Source organism: Cimex lectularius, unplaced genomic scaffold, assembly GCF_000648675.2.
Source record: "Cimex lectularius strain Harlan isolate CLEC.00 unplaced genomic scaffold, Clec_2.1 scaffold162, whole genome shotgun sequence".
In the NCBI taxonomy this organism is placed as follows: domain Eukaryota; kingdom Metazoa; phylum Arthropoda; class Insecta; order Hemiptera; family Cimicidae; genus Cimex; species Cimex lectularius.
This window is the reverse complement of record NW_019393086.1, coordinates 234,271-260,812: the sequence shown is the minus strand read 5'-3', so window position 1 is coordinate 260,812 and position 26,542 is coordinate 234,271. Positions and strand designations below refer to the sequence as shown.

Sequence of the window (26,542 nt, the reverse complement as noted above, 5' to 3'; positions counted from 1 at the left end):
TGGCAAAAAGGAGGGAAAATTCAAAAGGTGGGGTTGAGATGGGAAGTTAGTGTCCGAGTGGATCGAGGTCGCGATAGCTCAAGTGGTAGAGCAGCGGCGTATTTAGCCGAAGGTCGTGGGTTCGAATCCCGCTCGTGCCATTAACTTTTTTTCATCTCAACTAAAAACCTTAATTAATTGTAATGTATTAATTGGTCAAGCGGACCACAAAATATAATGGATATTTATTTATATTACAATTTGTATATTTGAAAGGCTACATAATGTATTTATTTTATTACGCTACTTCATTTGAAATGATCAATTCATTAGTTTTCGTGGTCCGCTTGGCCAATTAATATCATTAAATTAATTAAGGTTTTTAGTTTAGATAAAAAAGTCAGTGTCACGAGCGGGATTCGAACCCACGACCTTCGGCTAAATACGCCGCTACTCTACCACTTGAGCTATCGTGACATCGATCCACTCGGATACTAACTTCCCATCTCAACCCGATGGATCGAAGTCACGATAGCTCAAGTGGTAGAGTAGGGGCGTATCTAGCCAAAGGTCGTGGGTTCGAATCCCGCTCATGACACTGACTTTTTCATCTGAACTAAAAACCTTAATTGAATGATATTAATTGGTCAACCGGACCACGAAAACTAGTGAATTTAATAAGTTAAAATGAAGTATGCTTCACTAAAGCTCTCCGTGGCCATTTCATTTGTCGCCGAGAATCCAATCCGATTACACGACATTTGAAAAATGGCAAAAAGGAGGGAAAATTCAAAAGGTGAGGTTGAGATGGGAAGTTAGTGTCCGAGAGGATCGAAGTCATGATAGCTCAAGTGATAGAGTAGCGGCGTATCGTCCGAAGATCGTGGGTTCGAATTCCGCTCACGATACTGACTTTTTATCTCAACTAAAAACCTTAATTAACTGAATTAAATTGTCAATAATGATTTTAAGCCTTGTAGGTTGACAGTCGAACTTTTGCCAGTTTTTTTCTTTGCTGATCTACCTGGTACTTATATTTTCACTGTCTGTTTTATTAGATGTTTGGTTTTATTATGGAAATGGTTTTGTAATACATACCCGGGGTGGTGAAGTCCGTAGCGTGTCCGTCCACAGTCAACCTCCCTTGTTTTCCCGTTCTCTTCAATGTCAGCTCGTGCCAAGAGCCGTCGTCGACCCTCCTCGTCGTCCCTTTGATTTTCGCCGGCCCGGATCCCAGGTCCAGATGCAGCCAGATGTGCCCTTCGTCCAATTCGACGGCGAAAAGATCAGCCTGTAACAGCCAAGGAAAAAAAGAATTAACCCAGTGAAAATTAATATCGCGAGATTTGTCAGAGCGGAAGTACTCAATTTGACGACCCGTTATGATCCGCGGTAAACAAGCCTATCGATCATTGGGCTTAGTTAGCGGTTTAATTCTCCGGCCTATTTGTTCACTTCAACACCACAGGCCGATCATATTTCAGCTCATTCAATAAACGCTCTCGGATTCTAGACCGGAGAAATAGGGGGGACAGGGAATGAGCCCTCATTTGATTTTATGCGAAACAGTCATCAATCTTTTATCGACGTGCGATAACACTTTTCCCGGCTTACCGCACTGGTATCATTGAGTCCGGTGGAAAGTAAAAAACTGAGTTAACAGACAGGAAATTTATGTCCCTTCCTGGGGAAAGAAAATATTTGTTTTCTCTTTATATTCTAACACCTCGTATTACTCCCGTCCAGGTAATTTGTCATTTAACAACGATCTACTAAAAAGATAGCTTAAACAAAAAACATTCTAACACTTTAAAACAATGTTTATTTGCACAATGAAAAATTTAAGTATTTAAGAAAAACAACAAAGTGATTCATTAAACTTTTTAATGACTTTACATCGTACAAAGGGTACTTTCATTTTTTTATAGTTTTCTTTCGATATAATAATTGCGTTCTACGATATACTTTACTGATAAATAATAATAGTAAATCCATATTTTTCAAGAATGCACATTACATATACATTTTCAACAAAAAATAATAATTTAGTACATTCTTGCCTGCTGTCAAAAAAACAAAGCGTGTACTGGGCAGCAGAAATTTTTTGGAGATCTTCGGAGAAATAAACAGAATATATCTTTACAAAAAAATAATGTAAAACAAACATAATACAGAATAAAGGCATGGTATGAAAAATAAACAAAAAACAAATTAAATCTTTGCTTTAAAATAGCTTAACAACAATGTAAAATTTTTGAAATTATAAATTTGTTCTCTTCTTTGTAGTTTTTAAAATTTTGCATAAAGATTCTCTCTCTCTCTCTCTCTCTCTCTCTCTCTCTATATATATATATATNCAACATGCATATATATATATATATATATATATATATATATATATATACACAAACATGAACAGTATTCATTACTTTAAATTCACATGATAACTTTTTTCGTATTATATCCTTAGGGATAGGGATAAAAGAGGCTGCCACAAGGACTACTGCACCTCGACCTGAATAGACTCTATTGTGCTCCCCTGTTATTTAAAACTACTGGCTCGCTTCAGTTTATAACCAGCCTCCACAACTTTGCCAGCAGCTCCTTGGTGTAGGATCTTGCTTGTGGTTTTTCTTGTCCTACATAGACCTTCACAGAAACGTAAAATGTGTTTTGCGGTCTCCTTCTCTTCCTGGCAGTACCTGCACAGTGTTTCTTCTGTCTGTACTCTTATTCGGTGCATGTGCTTTCTTAAGTGGCAGTGCCCGGTCAAGAATCCAACCGGAATCCAGTAATTCTTTTGTAAGTTTTGCGGATGGTCCTTATGAATCTTTTCGCGTGCCTCATACCTGTGTTATTCCACCAGGTTTTGGACTCATTAAGGATCCTTTCTGAGATCTCTTTTGTGGCAGGCTGTTATGCCGCAGTAAGGTTCTGGGCCCATAGTCCATGTTGGCCCCATTTTTGGCCTTTTTGTTGCTTCTATGCCCCGAATGTCCAGGGACCCATGCCCAGAGTCTGGTCATAAGTGTCAATGACTTCCGTCAGGGCCTCCATGAAGTTCCAGACACTCTTTGCCTTCGCCTAGCTTAGGATTTACGGTTTACATAAACACGTTTAAGAAGCGAGTTTATTAGTTACCCCCTCCCCACCCCAGAAAAAAACACTATAGGCACTTATGGATTGTGAAAGAGAAAAATATATTGCATTTAAGTGTTCAATGTTCATAAATTGATTATTCAGAAATCGTGAGATGCGGTCTGGTGTGATGTNTAAAGATCGAAACGTTGGCACGATAAAGAAAATGTTTTTCTGAAACCTACATCACACCAGACCGCATCTCACGATTTCTGAATAATCAATTTATGAACATTGAACACTTAAATGCAATATATTTTTCTCTTTCACAATCCATAAGAGCCTATAGTGTTTTTTTCTGGGGTGGGGAGGGGGTAACTAGACCGCATCTCACGATTTCTGAATAATTATCCATTTACGGTCACTAATCACCACACGTTTCGATCTTTATTGAGATCATCTTCAGGGCCTGGGATATACACATTGGCAGAATCAATACGTAAATTAAATCTCAAATTTGAGTCTATTGTCACACCAAGATATTTGACACTATAAGCAAAAGGGATAGGCAGCAAGAACACTCATCATTTTGATCACAAGTATGAGAAACAAATTTTAAATTAGTAGTATTTAGTATGTTTTTTAATTGAAAAGTGTAGTACATTACATTTTTTCTGTTTAAAAGTAGAAAGTTTGAGTTTAACCAAAAATTAATAATTTTTATACCATTGTTTATAGTTTTAATTAAATTAATTAAATTACCATCTAAAAATTGATACAGGTCTCATTTGCATAACTAAATATTTTCCCAGAGAATTTAATTTTCAAAAATCGTTAATATCTAAAAAAACTAAATTGGGCATAAGACTGTACCTTGTAGTATTCCCGATTCAACGCGTAAAGAACTATAGTTTAAGGGGAATATTAGAGATACCAATAAACTCAAATTTTTTTAGCATCAACTTATAGTCAACAGAGTCGCAAGCCTTTTTATTGTACAGAAACAATCAAATAACAAAATTCCCTTAATTAATTTCTTGTGAAATCAAATTCGCAACATCAAACAAATCCTGCTCAGTGGATCTGCCCGGAAGAAAACCATACTGTTTTGGAGAAATTATTATATTTTCAATAAAGAGGTCCAATCATCTATTTTTAATTGGTTTTTCTAGCATTTTGGGTATGGATCAAGCTAACGACATAGGCCTATAGTTATAACAGGGATTACAAGGAAATTTTTAAAGGCAGATGGATATTGACCATGTGAATAAGTTAAATTAAAAATGAAATATAAATTAAAAATAAATTGAAAGGATACAGTATAATTTTGCCGGCTCATGGCATTATACAGCAAAAAATACCAATATCTGTGGGGTTTTTCCTGGATAATCACCCCTTAATTGCGTTAGTTTTAATCGAAGATTTATCCATTTGAAGCATTGTATCGTATGGAATTAAAGTTTTCACAAGTGCTATGTTTTGTGTGCCTTTCTCCTCTTTTGTATGGTTGTACGTACATTCAACTGGACTCCACAATAAAAAAACCGAACGATCAAACTGTAGTATATTTATTCCTAACCATCCCTAAAATGATAGAAAAGGATAGAAATCCTTTCGCTTTTGCGAGCGTTTGGAGAAAAGAACATAAAATTAAAACTTTTCATGAGAGCCCTCCAATTTTAGAGATATTTTCATTCCAAACGCGATTGGTTATCACTGAACAGTCCTCGGGATATTTCTGTGAAGTGTTTTTATTTTTATGAGAAAATAACTAACAGAAAATCTACTTGTTTTGGAAAACCGTATTATTTACTGTGTACGTGCCCCGTACGTAAAAAGCATCAGTTTTTTTGGTTTCTTTTGAGCGCATTTTCGGTTTTGTCGCGTTTCTTTTACAGTTCGTAAATAAAAATTCAGCCTGGTAGTTTTTGTTCTTCTAAAAATTCAATTTTATATGCATCTATACACAGTATTTAGTTCTAAATTGTCGAATATATTTTTTAGCCTAGGTTTTTTCATATATTTTTATTTTTGGTAAAAATACAGAATACGACTGTTGAAAATGCTACGAGCAATAAAAAAATAGTTTACAACCCAATAACTACAACTATATGTACATATATTGTATTGCATGTCTGAGGGCAAGCAAAAATATAAACAGATAAATATAAAAAAATATTCTAAATACAAATTCTTCAAAAAACAAAAAATAATGAAGAAGGGCAAGTAAAAGGTGATATATATATTACACAGGGCGGGCGACCAGGACCCGAGGGGTTAAAAGCCTGGGTAGGCCCGTACCCCATCCCTCAAAGGTCCGGGACCTGGTCGGCTCACGAGTCCTGCATAAACCTTTTGGACCTATTCACAAACCCCAGGATTGTGGACCATTTTATCCTGAGGAGTGTTTTGGTTATGTCCTCTCCTTCGAAAGTGTCAAATCTTTCCCTAGCATACCTATCGCATTCTGCAAGGTAGTGTCGAGCCGTTTCTTCTTTTGTTTCGCAGAAGCGGCNTAGAAATCTTGGTAGTATGATCGCGGTATATATCCATTTGGCCACCCATGGTTTAATACCCCATGTTCTACCAACGATTCTCCTACACTGCACCATGGATATAATGCCTTTCCTATGTATATTTTTGATGTGGCCTTTGATGTGAAGTAAAAGGTAGGAAGAATCAAATAAAGCGGAATAATTAAAATGTATTTTTCAACAATGTATTCGGAAAAAATTGCAAAAAAAATGTTATATGAAAACTAAAGAAATTTTTTTTTAGTCTACTCCATAAGCTTAGTTTTATTATTGTATAATTGAGTTTTGTAAAAGCAAATCATTAAAGATGACATTTTTCCTGTTCAGGCTGTTGACATTTTTAGAGAGAATTTTATCAGTGAACGAGTTTTACATGACTACGAGTTACTATTATGACTAAACGCAAAATTATTCATAATCTTTTAAATATTTAGGGTATTTATTGAAAATTTCAGTCATACTATAATCTGACGTACAGTAGACACACGACTAGGTTATGGAATTTTGTCCGTTCATTAGAATGCTGCGCGTTTGGAAAAATTATTAGTATTTCAAACCATTGTACTAAAGTAAACGGGAATTATTTTTTCTTACTCATGGGCATAATTAATTTATAAGAGTAGTTAGTTTTGATTTTGTTTAAAATGTTGACCTTTTTTTGACAAATGTACACACAAAAAAATTACAGAACAAAACAAATGTTATAAACTCAAAATTTTTATATCACGCAGTAAAATATTTTTTAGCGCGTATCGTTTTAAAATCCGCCGACAAATAAAAGATAGACCTTCCAGTTTAATATTTCGCTTCTGATTTATAAAGGGACTTGTTATGTAATCCCCCACGGCCTCGTAGTTGGCCAACGGGAACTTGGCCAAGAGCTTTATCAGGTGGATGCGACTTCGAGTTATTGTCCTCCGGAGGAAATCATCTACACTTAGCCATTTTACTGTCCGACTCTATAAACTTTGCTCGGATAAAGTGTCGCGTTGTAAAAATCTGCAACACTACTTATCCCAATCATGCTTCGACTAACGTCGAATTTATAAGTGGAGCGAATTTATCGAACTTATCTGACACTGCTCTGCTTGCTATCGTTCATTCATTAATCTGGTGGACCAAAATTCAAGAAAAAGTAGATACTCAAATATTAGGCAGAGTACAAAGACTAGCAAACCTGTCTATCACAGGGGCAATGAGAACAACCCCTACAATGCACTAGAAACTCTGCTAAACCAACCTCCACTGGAATTATTTATACAAGGAGAGGCTAGGAGAAGCTTATTTAGGCTCCAAAAACAGTTAAATTGGATAGGAACTAAACGATTCGGGGATACAACCATAATCAACAAAATCAGACACCCATTCTTAGAAATTGACACTGACTACATGATCCCGGAAACATTCTTTACAACACCCTATAAAGTCTCAACGGACTATAAAGGAGAGGAAGAACACAAGAAAGCATCAGATACAATGATATGGTATACAGATGGCTCCAAAATAAACGAAGGAACTGGATCGGGCATTTTGTATACAAGCACAAAACATGAGCTATCAAATTCATTATGGATGTACACATCGGTCTTTCAAGCAGAAATACATGCCATCAATGCATGTGCCCTGGAAAATCTTAAAAGAGGTTACACTGACAAAAAATCCTCATAAGATCAGATAGCCAAGCAACCATTAAAGCATTAATGTAAAAGAATCACGTCACAATTAGTCAGTGAATGCATCCAAAATCTCCAAAACCTGGGAAAACACAACAACCTGATGATATCTTGGGTGCCAGCTCATAGGGGAATTTTGGGTAACGAGGAAGCAGACAAACTGGCCAGAGGAGGATCTGCAAGACCATAAGCCCCGAATCTATACTTGGGATGACAAAAACAAATATACAATCCTCCATCGAAGAATGAATCCAAACAAAACAAAAGGAGAAGTGGATAAACTCTAGCGGCGCTAGACTTAGTAAACTTTTGATGAAACAACCATCACCAAGACTGGCAAAATCACTGCTGCAATTCGAGGGATAACTTAGAGGAGTGGTAGGACTACTAAGCGGTCACTGGCATCTGAGAAAACATTTTCACAACATACAACGATGATCCCATCTGCAGATTACGTAATGAGGAGGAGGAAACAGCCACCCATATCATTTTCGAATGGGAAGCAACAGCTCAAAGGAGATTTAACCTAACATACGAAAAAACTTAGGGAATGAAGTTTTAGCAGCGACCTCATACTTCTAAGCTTGAAAAGCTCAAACCCCGCTTCCTAGTACATATCCTTATTGCCATACCATACCATAATATCGTTTATCTTTCCTGGTCCATTATCGAACAATACTGAAAGTTAATTTTTAGTCATTTTTTAAAGAAATTGTAGGTTATTTATTTTATCATTTAAACGATGTTTATAAATCCCAGGCCCTGAAGATGATCTCAATAAAGATCGAAACGATTATTTGGAGATCGTGAGGTGCGGTTTGGTGTGACGAAGGTTTTAGAAAAACATTTTCTTTAACGTACCAACGTTTCGATCTTTATTGAGATCATCTTCAGGGCTCAAAAGGTTTGTTTTCCGCGTAGATGTGCCATTCTTGTGTATCGTGATGTGAGTGCCCACTTGGTAAACACTTTGAGCCCTGAAGATGATCTCAACAAAGATCGAAACGTTGGCACGATAAAGAAAATGTTTTTCTAAAACCTATGTTACACCAGACCGCATCTCACAATCTCCAAATAATCGTTAGTTATTTTGTGCATAACAATTAAAATAAAGTTTAAAAACATTGGGAAGAGCGCATTTTTGTTAAAAGTGTTATTGATGTATGTTAGTTTATTTATTTCAATTAGAGGAATTGCTTAATTAAATTTTAGCAATTGTAAATCCATTCGGCTAGCTGGTCGCTTGTTATTTTATAAAACAAACGTTAAGTCACATGTCAATAACACATTTAATGGCGTGAAGGTTGGTCGGTGATGTTAAAGAGGTTTTAAAGCCGTTTGGCCATTTACTGCGGGCGTAAACCCCATAAAGTCTTCGCCAGTCGTTCTAAACTAATTATTAAGATGTCTTAACACGCCGCTTACGACTAAACGACCTTTGAAGGTTGGAGCTCAAGACATAATTAATTTGGTAACCGGTTCATTTCGGTAGAGTTTTGGCCGCCCATGCGGAAAGCCGACAATGTTTTTGGACTGTTTGCGGTCTCTAACATGCTTCAAACATGCAGGCCTAAAAAAATGCACATGCCATCTAATTTTCAAAATTGTTTTCGGTTAACCTAGTTTCTTTCGAAGGTCATCCTTAAAAAAATAAGCCGGTGCACGTACTTGACCAAAACGTTATGGAATCTGTAAGTATTTAATTATAAAAACCAGAAAAATAGAAGGTGAAAAATTATGATTAAAAATAAATACTGTATTAAACAAAACGATAAAAATTCTACAAATAATCAAGTAAGAAACAACGCAAAAAGTCTTATAATATCATTAAACAACAAGGTTTTGTGATAATAATAAAAAACAGTCTATGTTTGTAAGACTACAGTTTTGAAAAAATATATTATACACACCTGTACATATATTTATACCAATACTGCCAGAGCTAATTTTAGTTAAGAACGGAGTGCTACTCATTACTGTTGAATTGAATGAAAACGGATAGGGTGGCCAAGTAACAGCTAAAAGACTTCCACGTCGCTTTCTAACCTGTACAGCCAGCGTATTTAAAACTGTTAGTATGAAATGTACTAAAATAATACCGAAGAAATCGCTGGGCTCGAAGAAATAGAAATAGCCCTGCCTAACTATGGAATTAAACAACACCGTCCTTTCACGATAGTAAGAAGAGTGATCTGTGCCGTATAGCATCTACGGTACTTGGTGCTGGTGGCTACTTAGAGCACAACCCCTGCAATTATCTTCACGATCGCCGAGTCCTAGTAGAACATCCTCTCGAGCGTGTTTACACTGCCATACACTCCTTTCAACAGACTGCTTCCGATGGCTGCGAGTAAAAACCTTACATGGTACAGGCTATCCTTGGAAAAGTTCGCTGTCATCTCCAGTCCGGGACATAACACCCCCAAGTATATGTAGGGTTCCAATTTTCGTAGAGGTCATCAGGTGAAAAAAAGACTAAATGCTAAGTTCACCGAGCTTTCGGACCTTATGGTGCCGTCTTCAAGGCTTTCCCAAGGATGAACAAAACGATTTACATGGAAAACCATTGTTCAAGCGTTTTGGGTTTAAGGCTATGGAGCAAATTTAAATATTCTCTGTGATCACAAATGTACCTGTAAGAAATTGCTAGTCAAAAAATAATTGGACCTTTAGTCATATGGATTTTTAGCGAGATGTATGTTTTCACCGTCCAAAATGTATTATGTTGGCCATGTGCTCCATAACCTTAAACCCAGCTTATACAATAGTTTTCCATGTTAATCGTTTTGTCCATCCTTGGGAAAGCTCTGATAATGACAATATAAGGTGCCGAAAGCTCGGTGAACCCAGCATTTAGTCTTTTTTTCACCAGTCTAATGACCTCTACGAAGAATGGAACCCTACATATACTTGGGGGTGTTATGTTCCGGACTGGAGATGACATCGAAATTTTCCAAGGATAGCCTGTACCATGTAAGGTTTTTACTCGCAGCTATCGGAAGTTGTGCTCTAAGTAGCCACCAGCACCAAGTACCGTAGATGCTAGATGGCACAGATCTTCTTAATATCGTGAAAGGTCCGTGTTGTTTAACACAGCCCCGAGGAATTTCAATTACTCTGGGATGAATGCGTGACATCTGGGTAATTTATTAGCGAGAATAGAGAAGGTTCAAACCTGATTCGAAGAATATTGACTATTCTGTGGTAGTGAATAGGACCAGACGTTCATGTTTGTACTTAAAATCTCACGGCAAAAAATCGAGTTTTTACACATTTTACAAACACATCCTTGTCATACGGAGCCTTTTTGCAACATCGGATACCGTAACTGGCGATCATTCAGTCACCCAGAATTCGTGGGTTTTATTGGTGGAGCGGAGTGTGTGGTATTCCAGCCGGCCAGTTTAAACTGAGGTAACCGAGGATAACGAGTGGCATTTTAAGATATCGATTACTTTCACATGTAAAAGGTAACTCAAATGGCTACAGATTGAAAAATGGCGCGTGAACGAAAGAAATAGCAGCAACAATATGCTTAGGTCGGATGATGAACTCAACTGCTTGACGGCCCTAAAGTTCCCATAATAAATACATTATATATATATANTATATATATATATATATATATATATATTATACATTGTTAAAGCTAAAATAAAATTTAAATAAAGCAATGATTAGGACCATTTAATTAACAAAAAAAGTTTTGGCTTTTCCTCTCTCCTTCTCTTTCTCTTTTCTCTATTCTTTGTTCTCTCTCTCTCTCTCTCTCTCTCTCTCTCTCTCTTTCTCTCTTTCTCTCTTTATCTCTACTTCATAATTATATAAAGGAATTTGTTTGCTTTTTGCGTTTTTGATATATATTTTTTTTTTTGAGTTTGCATTGTTTATCACTGTGCCCTGAAGCAGACAACATAGAGAATTCAAGAATACGTGTGATGAATATCAAAATCCGACATGCATATCTAAAACAAGTTCAGAAAATCTAAGCACACAATAGTAAAAAAAGAGGGCATTTATCAGTTCCCTTTGTTACATTGCCTAATGTATGTTGATTTTTATCTGAAACCAGAACGGGGTAATTCCCTTGATAAATTCGCAGAGGGAACAATCCAGATCTGCGTGGTCGTTTTTAAGAAGATTTGTTATTCCTGTAAACAAATAGTTACAAAATAGTCAAACAGAAAAAAAAGATTTTACGCTCTGCGATGTTTAACTAACTAAATTAAATTGCCCTACTGTGTATTACTTGATATATTATTTACTGTTTATCATATAAAAGGGGCTTGTCAATGAAACGAAAACAACGATAAATGCTCTATCTTAGAAATATAATTAAATGGATTTAGATAGGCTAAAATTTTAAGAAACAAAGAATCGAACAGGCAGACTCAGAATTAATGTAAAATAATCTTCAAAATAGTCTTTGAAATAATATTTTGTAACTATTTATATAAACGAAAATTGTGTGACGGGAGGTTTAAGCAAGGAAGGTCAGAATGCAATAAATTTAAGAAGGTAGGTTGAAAGTTTTCTCTTAATAGATTAAATTTTTTTTGACTGGGGCTTCCGACATCTAGGTCATTTCAGCCCCCAACTAAGTCTATATTCTATTTACCCTTTCAAACACTACAATCATGCTAATAAATACATTCATACACATAAATACATATATACAGTACAGTCATTCCGTTTGGTCGGTGGAGTACTTGATATTCCTTCACCGACCTATACTCAAATTAAACAAGATTGGGGTCGATGGAGTACTTTTATAAATATTCCGCCATCGATCCCGAACACACGCTCTCTACGTTCGAGAGGCGGTGATGATGTTATATTTTACCCTCACCGCTCGCCATTCACGCTAATAAATACATGCACTCAGACAAAACATATAGACACACAACAAATAAGACATATTATATACAATAAAACAAAATTACCCTAAAAAGAGGAACAGTGGACTCTGAAACTCGCTACCGTGTTCGAGAACTCTTCTTAAGTCATGCGGCATGTCTACACGCTCTCTGTATGGAGCCAAGGCATGACACGCCTCTATTATACGGGACACATCGAGCAACCTTTCTCTGCATAAGGGGCACCTGCGCGGGCTTTGGCGAGTATATATATATATTTTAGTTAGTTAAAAATCGCAGAGCGTAAAATCTTTTTTTTCTGTTTGACTATTTTGTAACTATTTGTTTACAGGAATAACAAATCTTCTTAAAAAACGACCACGCAGATCTGGATTGTTCTCTCTGCGAATATAATTTTTTTTCTGTACCACCTAATTAAGTTAAAAAAAGAAAATTCACTAGAATAATTACATGTTTAGCTCTAGAGCTAAAAAAAGTAATAACGAAACAGCAAAAAGATAAGTTAATACAATTTCCACCAAAAACGAGACAAAAATTGACGTACAGATGTAATGAACAAAGAACAAAGATTTTAAATGCAAAACGCTTGGAAACAGGTTAAAAAAAGTAAATATTGGCCATGCCCACTTAGCAAATTGAACTAACTTAACCACGCCCACTTTATAAAACGAATTGACTTTGCCATGTCCACTTTGCCTTTCATGGGTAAGTGGTCCGACCAAAATTTGCCTGAAGAAGTTTGATGAAAGAATTTGTTCAAATTAATTAGTGGTAAAAAATTCAAACCGTAGCAATTTTGTGAATTCATATCCTTCAAGTTTTCGACATCAGGACGAAATGTAATTCTGATTTATGTTTTATATGTTATACTTACCGTTTTTTAAACAACTTCCGAAACGGTGGCTGTTTTTTAGGAGAATTGCCACTCTAGAACACTTAATAACGAACTGTAGATAATTTAGTGTTAACCTTAGGATGTACCATGACACACATATATATATAACTATAGTTCCAATACCTACGGGTCATTAATATTTTTTAATGTATATCAATCGTTACGTATTTATATTTCTCTACATGATATTTATTGAGACGAATGTATTTGTTAGCGAGAATGGAGAAGCAAGACTTCTAGATCCTCGAGTTTATCGAGTATCCAGGCATTAATGAATGTGATATGTGTTGTAAGACTGTATTTATTGGATTGAATGAATAGGGTGAATGAGAATTCGTATTTGCACTAATTTATTGAGTGTACGTAATTTATTAGTTTGAATGCAGAGATCCTGAGAATATCGCTGGAATAGCTATCTATCTGATAGAATTCTGGTGTTTGAATTTAATTTATTAGCGTGAAAAGAGGGACTTCTTCAATCTTGCTGATTGATCCCCCAGCATTGTGGGGCAGTATGAATTAAGTATGGTGTGTCTAAATAGAATGTATTAGCATGGCGAGAATGACCCTTTCAAACATCACCCCGAGGAATATCAAGTCCTCTAGGCCAGTGTTAATTAAGTTTGATGTGTTTGAATTTATTTACGTAAATAGAGAAATTTCTTCTCCAATCACCCCGAGGAATCGAGTATTCTGAGGCAATGAAATTACGTTTTGAGTGTTTGAATTTATCAGAATTAATTGTTCTTTTTATGTAAGGTCTTGCTTGAGATGAAAAGTTAGTGTCATGAGCGGGATTCGAACCCACGACCTCATACGCCGAAGAAGGTGAGTTGGAATCCCGCTCGTGACACTAACTTTTTCATCTCAACCAAGACCTTACATAAAAAGAAAAATCAATTGAAATAATTAATAAGATCAATTAGGCCACTAAACATAAATGAATTAACAATTTATTAGCGTGAATAGAGATTTCTTTCTTCTCCTCTTAGGAAGTACTTTGTAGCAGTGTGAATTAAGTATGGTGCGTTTGAATGTTATTTATTATCGTGAATGGAGGGGCTTCTTTCATCAATTCTGGGAATTTGGAGCAGTCTGTGGTATTGTGAATAAGGTTTGGTGTGAATGTAATTTATTAGCGTGAATGAAGGAGCTTCTTCTGCAATCTCCCCGAGGAATGTCGATTACTCTATAGGAGTGTGAATTAAGTCTGATGTGTAAATGTAATTTATTAGCGTGAATGACATACCCATAGACAAATTGACGTAACTTGGCTGCACTGTCAGTAAAATGAATTACGAAGAAAAAAGAACAACAAAGATGAATACGGCTGAGAATGACTAATTTTGTTTGCTGACTCCAAAAATTGTCCAGGATATTACACATTTACACTCATTTTTTTATTCCTGAATAATACGTTTTGATTACATTGCAAGATGATATTAAGTTACAAAAGTAGTTCTTAAAAATGATGAATGGTGGAGTGAGAGCGGTGTTCAAGTAAGTACTTTCTGTGAGTAGGAACTATCTTTTTAAAAAGGATTAAAGTAGTTCTTGATTAAATAGCTACAACGAAAGGAGATGCTGGTCTCCTATTTTATGACTGCTCGTCCCTTCCGAATATCTCCAAGTTTTCCACCCTCCGCATATTTTAATACGTGATACGGGATATAAAGGGGATAGACAGTCTTTTCCGATATGACACCCGTCCCGAGCCACGGGGCGTTGTCTTATTCATGGGGAATTTGCCCTAGTGTTCGAATTGCGCCGGCGAATATCGCGAACTCTAGGCTTTATCTCATTTATAAAACGGCAGCATTTCCGGCCCTCTATCGACGCCCCTTCATATCGAGGGGCGTTAAACCTTATAACAAGTGAAATGACGTACCATTATCAAGTTCCATTCGGTAGTTTGACCCAGTTGCCTAGGAACCATCAGCCGATTCCTAATGGGCCGGCGTAAATTCTCCACTCTACTATCCAATAATTTTCTAATCAGATTACTTTAATTTTCTATTGTTTAAGCATTTTATAAGTAATTTTTTATTATTTGGAGATCGTGAGATGCGGTGTGGTGTGATATAGGTTTTCAGATGTAGGTCACTAAACACCACACATTTCTACACAATTCAATAACAAAGAACATGGGATTCTATGGACAGATTTCAACTAAATATGGACACCAAGCAAAGAGTATTCTGAAGGACATTGCCAGCAATGAAAAAACACTTGCATCGACAATCAGAGAACTTTTTTGTTGAATTGCAGATAACACAAGGCCCTGAAGATGATCTCAATAAAGATCGAAACGTCGTCACGACAAAGAAAATGTTTTTCTAAAACGTACGATACACCAGACTGCATCTCACGATCTTCAAATTAACTAACGGTCACTAAATTCCATATATTAATTTTTTAGTTATTATTGAAAAAGCTTTTTCTATTTACATACCATTCACTCAGTTAGAGGGGTAGAGTACTCGATATTCATCCATCACCCTATTATAAAACAAATCTAAAAGCATTATCATGTAAAAGGAAACATCCATATTCATCTTAAAAATACTGGTAAAACTAATAAGCAGACAAAAAGAACAGAATAGGATCTGCAAGACCATATATAAGCGTAGAAATCTAAGAATGGATTTACAAATAAAAGGGGACGAACTCCAAATCTGTCAGGCACAGTAAATTTACGATTTAAACAGGCTAAATTCAGAGTAATGATAGGTTTACCAGTCAATGCTACCTGAGAAAACTCTTACACACTGCGGGTCTGCTCACTGATGACTACATCTATAGGTTATGCAATGGGGAGGATGAAATCCCCACCGTAATATTTTCAAATATAATACAACCAGTCATTAAAGAAATAATCTAGAATATCAAGAATACCGCGGAAAAAGTTGCAACAATGTTGATCAATGACCTGTTTCTTATAACATGGGTCTTTAACTAGGGAATGAGGAAAAATACAGTAAGCCAAAAGGCTGCAGTGCCTAGGCAATACTAAACCCCTGCTACTTAGTACTCTCTCTCATCAACATTATCTATTTTCTTTTAATTAATTAATCTTTATGCAAGGTATTGGATGAGATAAAAAGTCAGTCACGAGCGGGATTCGAACCCACGACCTTCGGCTAAATACGCCGATGCTCTAACCACTTGAGCTATCGTGACTTCGATCCCCTCGAAAACCAACTTCCCAACTCAACCTCCCTCCTTTTTGCAATTTTTATGCCACTTTTCTCCCCCATACCTTACATAAAGATTAATTGAATGAAAGAAGTTACTAGGTCAATCGGACCGCAAAATCTAATGGACTATCTATTCTGTTCTTTAATTTTTTCTCGCTGCCTATATTTACCAATTAGTCACTTAAACATTTTTTGGGTTCCAAACTGATATAGACTGGTGTGTTGGGCAACACTGCTCTTTTATTTTTATTGTTTAACACTTGGTCAGCTTCTGAAAGAGCAAAAAGGAGTCGGGCACTTTTTTCTTGTCCTCTGAGTTCTTTCTGTAACTTCTCTTCACCCACCTTTCTTGTATGAGTCCTGATGTTTTAATCCTCATTCAGAAACTGGCCAATTGTTAAGCAATAAAAATAAAATAACCGTGTGCAACTTTGGTAGGTTGACTTTTTTTGGGAGGGAGTGTGTCTTAGTTTGTTTAATTTTTTAAAAATCTCTCAAGTTATGGTGGACTAAAAGATAAGATTTGGACACAATGTAGATATCATTACAATAGGCTAATTATTTTGGAGTGTGTCTGGAACTTGGCCTTTTTTTACAGTTAAATTTTTGTTGGGATAAATATTATACATACAAAGAACGATAAATGAAAGTGCGTAGGTACAGTTTTCAATTTTTACCTCTCTTAAAAAATCTAAAAATATGTGGGTTTTTTTCGAACATTGCTGCTTTAAAACTCGTACTTATTCTGTCACGAGAGCCGAGCCACTTTTGGATCCAAGGCTCAATCCCTTTGAAATCCCAAAAGACAAAGGAGGGCAGTTTATTTTTTCGCTCCGGGTCCAATTGAGCCGGCTGACCCCGTTCCAACTGTTGTCATCCCGGGCTGCGCCAAAATACAAAACCTTTTCACCCAGGTAGCAACAATTGAAATACAGTGTCGATATAAATGAGGAGGATTATACTTTTTAAAGGATCCACCAATTTCCAAAATGAGCATTTTTATACGTTGTTGCTAGTATCGACTAGCAGTTGTAATTATACGGAAGTAATGATCGATGTTGTGGTGAAGGGTGAAGGTGTTTCTTAATCCAAAGACAGTTCTGCCGGGATTTCGACTTTGAAGTCATCTTAGGGCCTGAAATATAACTACATTTCGTAGAATTATAATTATTATTTTACAATTAAAAATATTAAAATATACTTTCAGTTAATTAATTTTTATGTAAGGTATTGGTTGAAATGAAAAAGCTAGTGTCACGAGCGGGATTCGAACCGACGAGCTTCGACTACGCCGCTGCTCTAACCACTTGAGGTACCGTGACTTGGATCCTCTCGGACACCAACTTCCCATCTCAACCGTCACGATAGCTCAAGTGGTAGAGTCAATTAAAAAAAAAAATTAACGTTTTCAGTTGAGATAAAAAATCAAAGGCAGGAGCGGGATTCCAACCCACGATCTTTGGCTTGATACGCCGCTGCTCTACCACTTGAGCTATCGTGATCTCGATCCACTCGGACACCAACTTCCCATCTCAACCCCACCTTTCGAATTTTCCCTCCTTTTTTCCATTTTTCAAATGTCGTGTAATTAGGCTTTCTTCGAAGTCACGATAGCTCAAACGGTTTGAGCAGCGGCGTATTGAGCCGAAAGTCATGGGTTCGAATCCCGCTCGTGACACTAGCTTTTTCATTTCAACCAATACCTTATATAAAGATTAATTAAATGAAAGAAGTTATTTGGTCAATCGGACCATGAAATATAATGGAATTAAAACATACATTTGAGGGCACTGATAATATTATATTGAAATATTCATTTTAATATTTGTTTTTATATTATATATTTTTTACTTATTATTTTATTTCATTTATTACTACCTATATAATAAAATATACATATAGTAATTTGAGGTTATTTACATTTTTACATTTATACATTGTACATTATGTCTTGAGGGAAGTCGCCAACCAATGTTGGTCTCCCATATATTATAAATAAATCAATAAATACATTAAATTAGCTTACTTCTTTGTGTGATTAATCCACCATTTTACTACTCATAAAAAGTTATTTTAAACTTTTTCTTGATTTTTTTCGGTTTAAAGATGAAAATTATTGTTGTTTTTTGGCTCTTATGTTATGCCATAAAATAACATTTAAAGAGTGGATTAATCACATGGAGAAGTAAGATAATGTTTAGGTATGTATTTATAATACACTGACCATAAAAAAAGAAAAGTTTATGACGCCGCTATAGGACGATTTCCAGGCTCCACAGCTCAATTTGAAGTTTCCATGAAAAGGTGCAAAAATTTACTTGTTCCCGAATTTTGAAAATGACCGATGAATGACTAAAGCTTGGAAAACATTTAAAAAGCCATCTTGTTCACCGTAAAACTTTCTCAAAAACGAGACTTAGCGCAGGTCTGTGACTTAAAAGGCGGAGAAAATATGCATTTTCAAATTTGGCCATTTTTTCGTGCGAAAAGCAGGTGGTCGGTTTTTTTGATGTGCAGTATATATAAGCAAATATGAAAATGAATATATTACTATTTTATTACCAGTTTCCTGAAATGTAAGTTCATTTTTTTAAAATTTTAAATATGATAAAAATATGATACTTGTACAAAAAGTGTTTATAATTCAGGCCTGAGGACGACTTCAAATAAAGTCGAAATCTCGGCGGAATTGTCTTTGGATTAAGAAACACCTCAAACTTGACCACAACTTCAATCATTCCATTAATATAAATCATTTTTCTATTTAAAAATAGACAATAATTTTTTTTTGACTGATGACAAATATTTAAAAAACTGGAGTTTAGAATGACACTTTGAAAATCTCAGCATCTTTGTTAGACTGTACTAGGTGGTTCCATTTAAATGTGACAAAACTAGATTGTACAGGTGCAAGAATACACATATATTTATATACAATAAATAAAATTAGTATTAAATAAATAAACAAATGTATTTTACAAAACTTCTGGGGTATTACATGAAAATGTAAGGTCTTTCTATGGCCAGTATACTGACAAAATGGCAAAAAGCTGTTATTTAACTTTTTTACCATTCATTTTCACATTGCTAGCAGAAACGTTGAACATTATTTGGCTGTCGGAACAAATTGTTTTTTCGAATCGTTCTGACAGTTAATAAACAAGGCTTTTCCGTGTGTATAGTTATAAACATAAAAAATAAAAAAAACCATGCCACTTATCTATTTCAAGTGGTTTTAGGGAAATTTTATATTAACTACAAAATCGTTCACTGTTTATGGATTGAATAATTCTAAATAATTTTTTTATCAAATCTAATAGTGGCTATCTATGGTTTGTCAACCCTTGTGCATTATCGTGCTTGTTGTGATATTATTTATTCTACAGTACGGAGCATCATATTCTACAATTATGCGACAGTACCGTTTGAACAGCTGGGATTAGCGTAGTCAATCGGCCGATCGAAAAGCCGACAGTTGAAGGCTGAACTGTTGACTGTAAATAAAAAAAGAACATTATAAATCCATCTGTATCAGTGCTGATTGATAATCAGACTACTTGTCTAAGAAAATCTGAAAATTTTTGAACAATTAGGTTGTATTGAACATCGCACTTTGGACAAGTACTATTTTTTCGGTTGACAACAAAACATATAAATCACTAATTAAAATTATATTGTATTTGTGAAGATTTGATATTTTCATTAATGTGAAACATGAATTTTTTTATTGAATTCATTCGATATGAAAAAAATTGAAATAAAAATGAAGGAAAATTATGAACTGAAAAGCTTTCAAATTGGACTTAATTTCTAGTTGTTTTGTTTAAAATGTATAATTCACTTCAATCATTATGATTATGAACCATATCATCAAAACATTCTTTTTAAATATTTATTTATTATTTACATATTCAACGATGTTTTATGACCTTATGACGTTTTTGGGGAAAGGGAAGTGAGAAAAAACTCCAGAAGCGTGGAAATCGAACTCACGACCGCAGGTGACTGACTGGCTACCGCCGGTTCACTATAATGATTATAGTAAGCAATTTTTTTATGTGGTTCATTAAGATGTTTGAGTCACTTAACTATGTTGTCCATTGGCAACACCTTTTATATTGATGATGAACATCCTTCATGAATGGGATGTCTAGGTCTTCGAGGACGGTTTGATGGTGGATCTAGAGCTAGTAGAGCCTGAGGTACAATCAAGACGCTCATGTCATTATGTAAGGTTTGTATAACACCTCCTCAAGATTCTCCTTACATTGTCCTTAATCCGTTCGTCGCCGGGGATAGCGTACGGCCACCTGGATCGGGAGAAAGGGCGACCCACGAACAACATCCCCCCAGGAAGGGCCTGCAATTGAACTATAAGGACGACAGTGAGGAAACGGACACACGAATGACCTAATGGGCGGACGAAAGTTAGGGCTGGGAAACCATCTTGGATTTTAAGGGTATCGTGCTATTCCCCTAAAGAGATTATTTAGATAATTGAACAAAAAAAAGTTAGTAACGTAGAAGGGAGTGATTATTTGGAGATGGTGAGATGCGGTCTGGTGTGACGTAGGTTTTAGAAAAACATTTTCTTTGTCGTGCCATCTGTGCCATCATGATCTGAAGATGATCTCAATAAAGATCGAAACGTTGGCACGACGAAGAAAATGTTTTTCTAAAACTTACGTCACATCAGACCGCATCTCACGATCTCCAAATAATTATTAACTAACAGTCACGAAACACCACACTTTTCTACAGTAGAACGGAGTATTGAATTTTTGATTGAAAGTATTGGATTATTTGGAAATTGGAAGGTTTGGAAGGTTTTTGTTCAGTCCCACATCTCGACTCCGTTCAAAATCGGTCTAATGATTTTTTTTCCAATTAATTATTCTTTTTATGTAAGGTCTTGGTTGAGATAAAAAAGCCAGTGTCTACTCGGACACCAACTCCCCAACTCAACGTGCAACAAGCCAAAGGTCGTGGGTTCGAATCCCGCTCGTGACAATGACTTTTTTATCTCAACCAAGCCCTTACATAAAAAGATTAATTAATTGAAAGAAGTAACTTGGTCAGTTGACCGCTAGAACATAACTGGATTATTTTTTTATTGTTGATTTGTTTTCTACCGTGAGGTTCAAAAAGACGACTTATTATTGTCCGTATCTTCGGTTGAGTTCTTTTCGTTTTAGTTTAAGGCTACGACTTCATGTAAGTCTGCTCTTCAACTAGAAACCAAGGCAGCGGATTTGGTTGGATGGAATTGTTTTGTTTATGTCAATAAATTAGCTTAATGCACCACCGAGTTCTTGGGTTACTTCTGTTACTAGGATAGGCTCAGTGTGCGGTGTTGCCAGCGAAGATTTTGATTTGAGTGTTGGGGCGTGTGGTATGTCAGCGGTGTAATCTGTAAAAACTGGATTGGACCTAGGTTAAAACCTAGGACCAAGGATACTCCTCTGCGGAACGCAGGTGTCTGAAATCAGTGACATTTCTCACCGTAAAACTGCGACTTCAGGATGATGTAGGTGTTGGGAAGGATACTTTTTTATCTTGAAACCGGGATCTCTGTCGCCTGCATCCATAGCATCCAGAAATAAGGCTGAGCAATATTCTTTGTTTTCTAAAATAGTCTCAAACAGTACAATAAACCATAAAAATATATCGTCTAAAATCCAAAAATATAATCGCATCGATTGCTTTAAAGCCCTGCTAAATGGTAGAATGGAGGGATCGGAAACCAATTTATTGTTGGATTTTTTAAGAGTAAATTATGGAAATTAGTTTTTAAAGAGGAGAATTTGGAAATTTTTTTATTATTGGTGGTTGTTTTTGAAATGGCTTCCAGGTTTTAGTCATTGTCAGTACATATATTTATTGGCCAAGGTTTTGGAAGTTTTATATTTTTTTACTGAATGCACACCAGATATTTCGACAGTATTATTTAATGTGAGTAAAATACGTATTATCCTTTAAAATATTGAATATGGTCAAATTTTTTTAAAATTAATTAAAGTTGTCAGTTGAGATAAAAAAGTCAATGGCACGAGCGGGATTCGAACCCACGATCTTCGGCTTGATACGCCGCTGCTCTACCACTTGAGCTATCGTGACCTCGATCCACTCGGACACCAACTTCCCATCTCAACCCCACCTTTTGAGTTTTCCCTCCTTTTTGCCATTTTTCAAATGTCGTGTAATCAATTTGATTCTCGGCGACAAATGAAATGGCCACGGAGAACTTTAGTGAAGGTATATTTTAAATTCACTAATTTCGTGGCCCGCTTGACCAATTAATATATTACAATTAATTAAAGTTTTTAGTTGAGATAAAAAGTCAATGGCACGAGCGGGATTCGAACCCACGATCTTCGGCATGATACGCCGCTGCTCTACCACTTCAGCTATCGTGACCTCGATCCACTCGGACACTAACTTCCCATCTCAACCGCACGTTTTAAATTTTCCCTTCTTTTTGCCATCTTTCAAATGCCGTGAAATCGGATTGGATTCTCGACGACAAATGAAATGGCCACGGAGAGCTTTGGTGAAGTATACTTCATTTTAAATATTAAATTCACTAATTTCGTGGTCCTCTTGACCAATTAATATATTACAATTAATTAAGGTTTTTAGTTGAAATAAAAAAAGGAGGGAAAATTCAAAAGGTGTGGTTGAGATGGGACGTTAGTGTCCGAGTTGATCGAGGTCACGATAGCTCAAGTGGTAGAGCAGCGGCGTATTTAGCCGAAGATCGTAGGTTCGAATCCCGCTCGTGCCATTGACTTTTTTATCTCAACTAAAAACCTTAATTAATTGTGAGATTTAATTGGTCAAGCGGACCACGAAACTAGTGATTTTGTTAAAAATGTAATCGCGTTGAAGTCCTTCCTTGAAAAAAGAAGTACAGCTTCCAAAACGTTTGCGAAAATATATGTATTGAGAAAACTGGAAATTCTGGATGCGGTTTTAAAACCACCACGAATAATTAATTTATTTCGCTGTACTTACATTAAATCAACAAGTAGGAAATAAGTCTTTTCGAAATTTCGTTTCCCCCTTTTGAATTGGTGTTTAAGCAGTCTGCACGCAACATTTATTGAACAATGTTGGCCAACTTCACGGCGTCACTACTAAGGGTTATTTGTCGACTAATATTAGCTATTGTCGTTATTTAACGAGATAACCCCGGTGAAAGTAGATTCATTGTTAAACAGGCTTAAATGAAATCTCATCTCACTCTCATTTAACCAACCGAGAAATATTTTAACGGTAAAATATGAAAAATGGACAACTTTATCTTAACGTCCGTTAATTCCGTCTTTGCCGCATTGTCATCCTATCGTCCTGGCAACAATGGGGATTTGTGGTCGTAATGCGACTCCTTTCGACATAACGTCCTCCGGAATAGCCCTGCGGCAGGACGATAATTTCCTGTACATACCCGGGACCAACCAATATTATGTCCAGTATTTCACTTTGCGAACAACGTTGAGCTATAATTTCCCACTGAAGCGACTCAGTAGCAGGTGTTAATAAGTAACTTTACAAAAGAACGAATTTACTAAGATTATATGAACGAAATACTGCTTGTTAAAAATATATAATAAAAAAAGTATAAATAACTGACAAGTTTGTATGCTAGCATGGGTTAAATAATAGTTAATTATAAAAAACATACACCCACACGTAGAATATCATTGTTGTTAAACAATGCCAATTATTAAATACAAATTTTACAAATACATAATAAAATACGAATATTGTTCAATAGGGTTTCTTATTTTTCTTGAGCTTTTTTTTTAGCAAGATCTTTGAAAAGGTGTCAGCTAAAAGGTACGAAATTCATCTAGATACCCATAATATAATTAAGAATGAACAATTTGGCTTAGCACCGTAGGTCAAGTTGCTAGAATAGTTAATCACGTAACTGAAGGTTTCAACATTAAAAAACACACGGGACTGGTCCTTCTTGATTTGAAGAAAGCCTTTGGTACTGCATGGCATAATGGTATAATTTACAGAAGGATTAAATACAACTTCCCAAAATACATTACTAAGGTCGTACACAGTTACCTTCATTTGAGGTTTTTTCGAGTAGCCCTTCATAATACTCTCTCCTCCCGTTTTGCCATCAAAGCAGGTGTGCCTCAGGGTTCAATTCTGGGACCTACACTTTTTTGCATCTTTTTAAATGCATTGCCTACGCCCAATTCCTGCCAAGTCGCTTTGTACGCCGACGACATCGCGCATTACAGTTCATCCTGGAGGATCAGTGCGATCGTAAAAAACATTAATAAGGAGCTGGAAAGAGTAAGACGGTTCTGCACTAGATGGAAGCTGAAAATTAACTCTTCCAAAACCAGTTTTTTGCTATTCGCTAAGCGTAGGCCTCTGCTCTCCCACAATATATTACTCGAGGGGAAGTCGTTTGAATGGTTAAGAACTGTGAGGTATCTAGGGTATCTCTTGATACCAAATTGAATTTTGGTGCTCACACAAGAAATTTTGTAGGCAACGGGAAAGCGGCTATACGAACACTTTCCCCATTGCTCAGAAAGGAGTCTGGCATGAGCCAACACAATAAACTACTAATTTATAAAGTATTTATTAAACCAATGCTGCTATATGCATGCCCAGCATGGAATTTTACCTGTAAAACAAATCTCAATAAATTACAGGTAATTCAAAATAAATTTCTGCGGCTAGCCACTGCCTCTCCCAGATAGTACAGATTGATAGACCTACACGAGCGAACTAACATGAAATGGGTAGAGGAGGAAACTTACGATGCGGTCTGCAAATTCTTTATGCGTATGGGTGTCTCCTAAAAAATCCTATTTGCAGATCCATAGGTGCATATGCAACAAATGTAAATTTGAAACATAAAAGGATCAAACACAATGTACCTGGCTTATAAACTTGTCATAATTATCAAATTCATAGTAATAAGAATATTTATTACCTATTTATGTATTTAATTATTTATTTAATTGATTTATTTATTCACTTCTCATCTACACTTTTTATACGCATTTATTTAATTTATATATAGATTTCATCCCTTTGCTTGTGGTTTTTTGTTAACATAAATTTTTCCCCACAAACTGTTATGAAATTCCGATTTGTATAAAAAAATGAGTAGTGTAAATAGTAGGAAGCCATAGTGAAATGTCACTTTCCTTACATTCTAAAATTATTGTATATAGTTGTGCATCTGTACAAATAAAAATTTATTCTATTCTATTCTTATTTTTCTTATTGTGTTGTTTTAGGTTGGTTCTTGCCTGGAAATTTTCTGATTAAGTTTTGTTCTTTTTAGTAACCCATTATTCCAGTTATGTTTTTTTTAAAATCGTGACTACAGTTTGTGCAAAAAATTGAATTTGAGTCTGCGTATTATTCCGAGGGCTTTCTTTTTAGCTATGAGGTCTGCTGTCTCCTGTTGCCTGCAATTCTATCATGGCTCGGGACCTACCTTCTTAGCATCCGGCTATTAGATATTTTAGAGTATTTAGGCAGCTACACATATATATATATATTATGCAGGGTGGGCGACCAAGACCTGGTTAAATGACTGGGTAGACTCGTACCCCATCCCCAAAAGGTCCGGGGATTTGGTCGGCTCACGTGTACAGCATAAACCTTTTGGAACTGTTCACAAACCCCAAGATTTTGGACCATTTTATCTCGGGGGATGATTTGGTGATGTTCGCTCCTTCAATGATTTCAAATCTGGACCTAGCATACCTATCACACTATGTGAGGTAGTGCCTTGCCGTTTCTTCTTTTATTACGCTAAAACGGCAAAAGGGATCTGGTAGAATACACATTACGGAGAGGTGTCTTCTCAGTGGGCAGTGGCCCGTCAGGATACCTATCATCCTCTTAATTCCCTTCTTTGAGATAGAGAATAGCCATTTCGATTCTGCTGGTTTGATCACCTTAACTAACTCTTTCGATTGCCTATGACCGGGGGATAAATTCCACTCCCTAAGGAATTGATGGTGTCCTTTATGTGCTGGTATCCAAATAAGGGTTACCTTGTTCTCAAACCTGGAAGAAATCCTATTGATAAGATCTACTGTTTCCTCCACCTTCGGCAGCTATGTGATAGTATTATTATTGTTGTACCCTTGAGTTATTTTTGTCATTTATTTCACGTTTCTTTGGCCTGCAATTCGGCTTGAAAGATTGTGCTGGATCCGCGGGCCATGTGGTGCACATACTTAATACCCTTTATGCCTAATGCCGTGACGTTTCCATCATTGAACTAACTGTAATACTATAAAAGAGCTTCAGGTTG

At 36.0% G+C, this 26,542-nt stretch overlaps 1 protein-coding gene across 3 annotated transcripts in view; it reads right to left on the bottom strand.

The window, feature by feature from the left end:
• LOC106666175 (neurexin-2) overlaps positions 1 to 26,542 on the bottom strand; it is a 167,239-nt gene that overhangs the window by 18,365 nt on the left and 122,332 nt on the right. For 2 of the 3 annotated variants that reach the window (XM_024229884.1, XM_024229885.1), the window contains exons 7-8: positions 19,656 to 19,727; positions 1,078 to 1,270 (exon numbers count right to left, since the gene is read on the bottom strand). In XM_024229884.1, coding sequence (XP_024085652.1) covers positions 1,078 to 1,270; positions 19,656 to 19,727 — 265 coding nt within the window. The remainder of the gene's footprint in view (positions 1 to 1,077; positions 1,271 to 19,655; positions 19,728 to 26,542) is intronic. The other variant, XM_024229886.1, reaches the window with a different exon arrangement.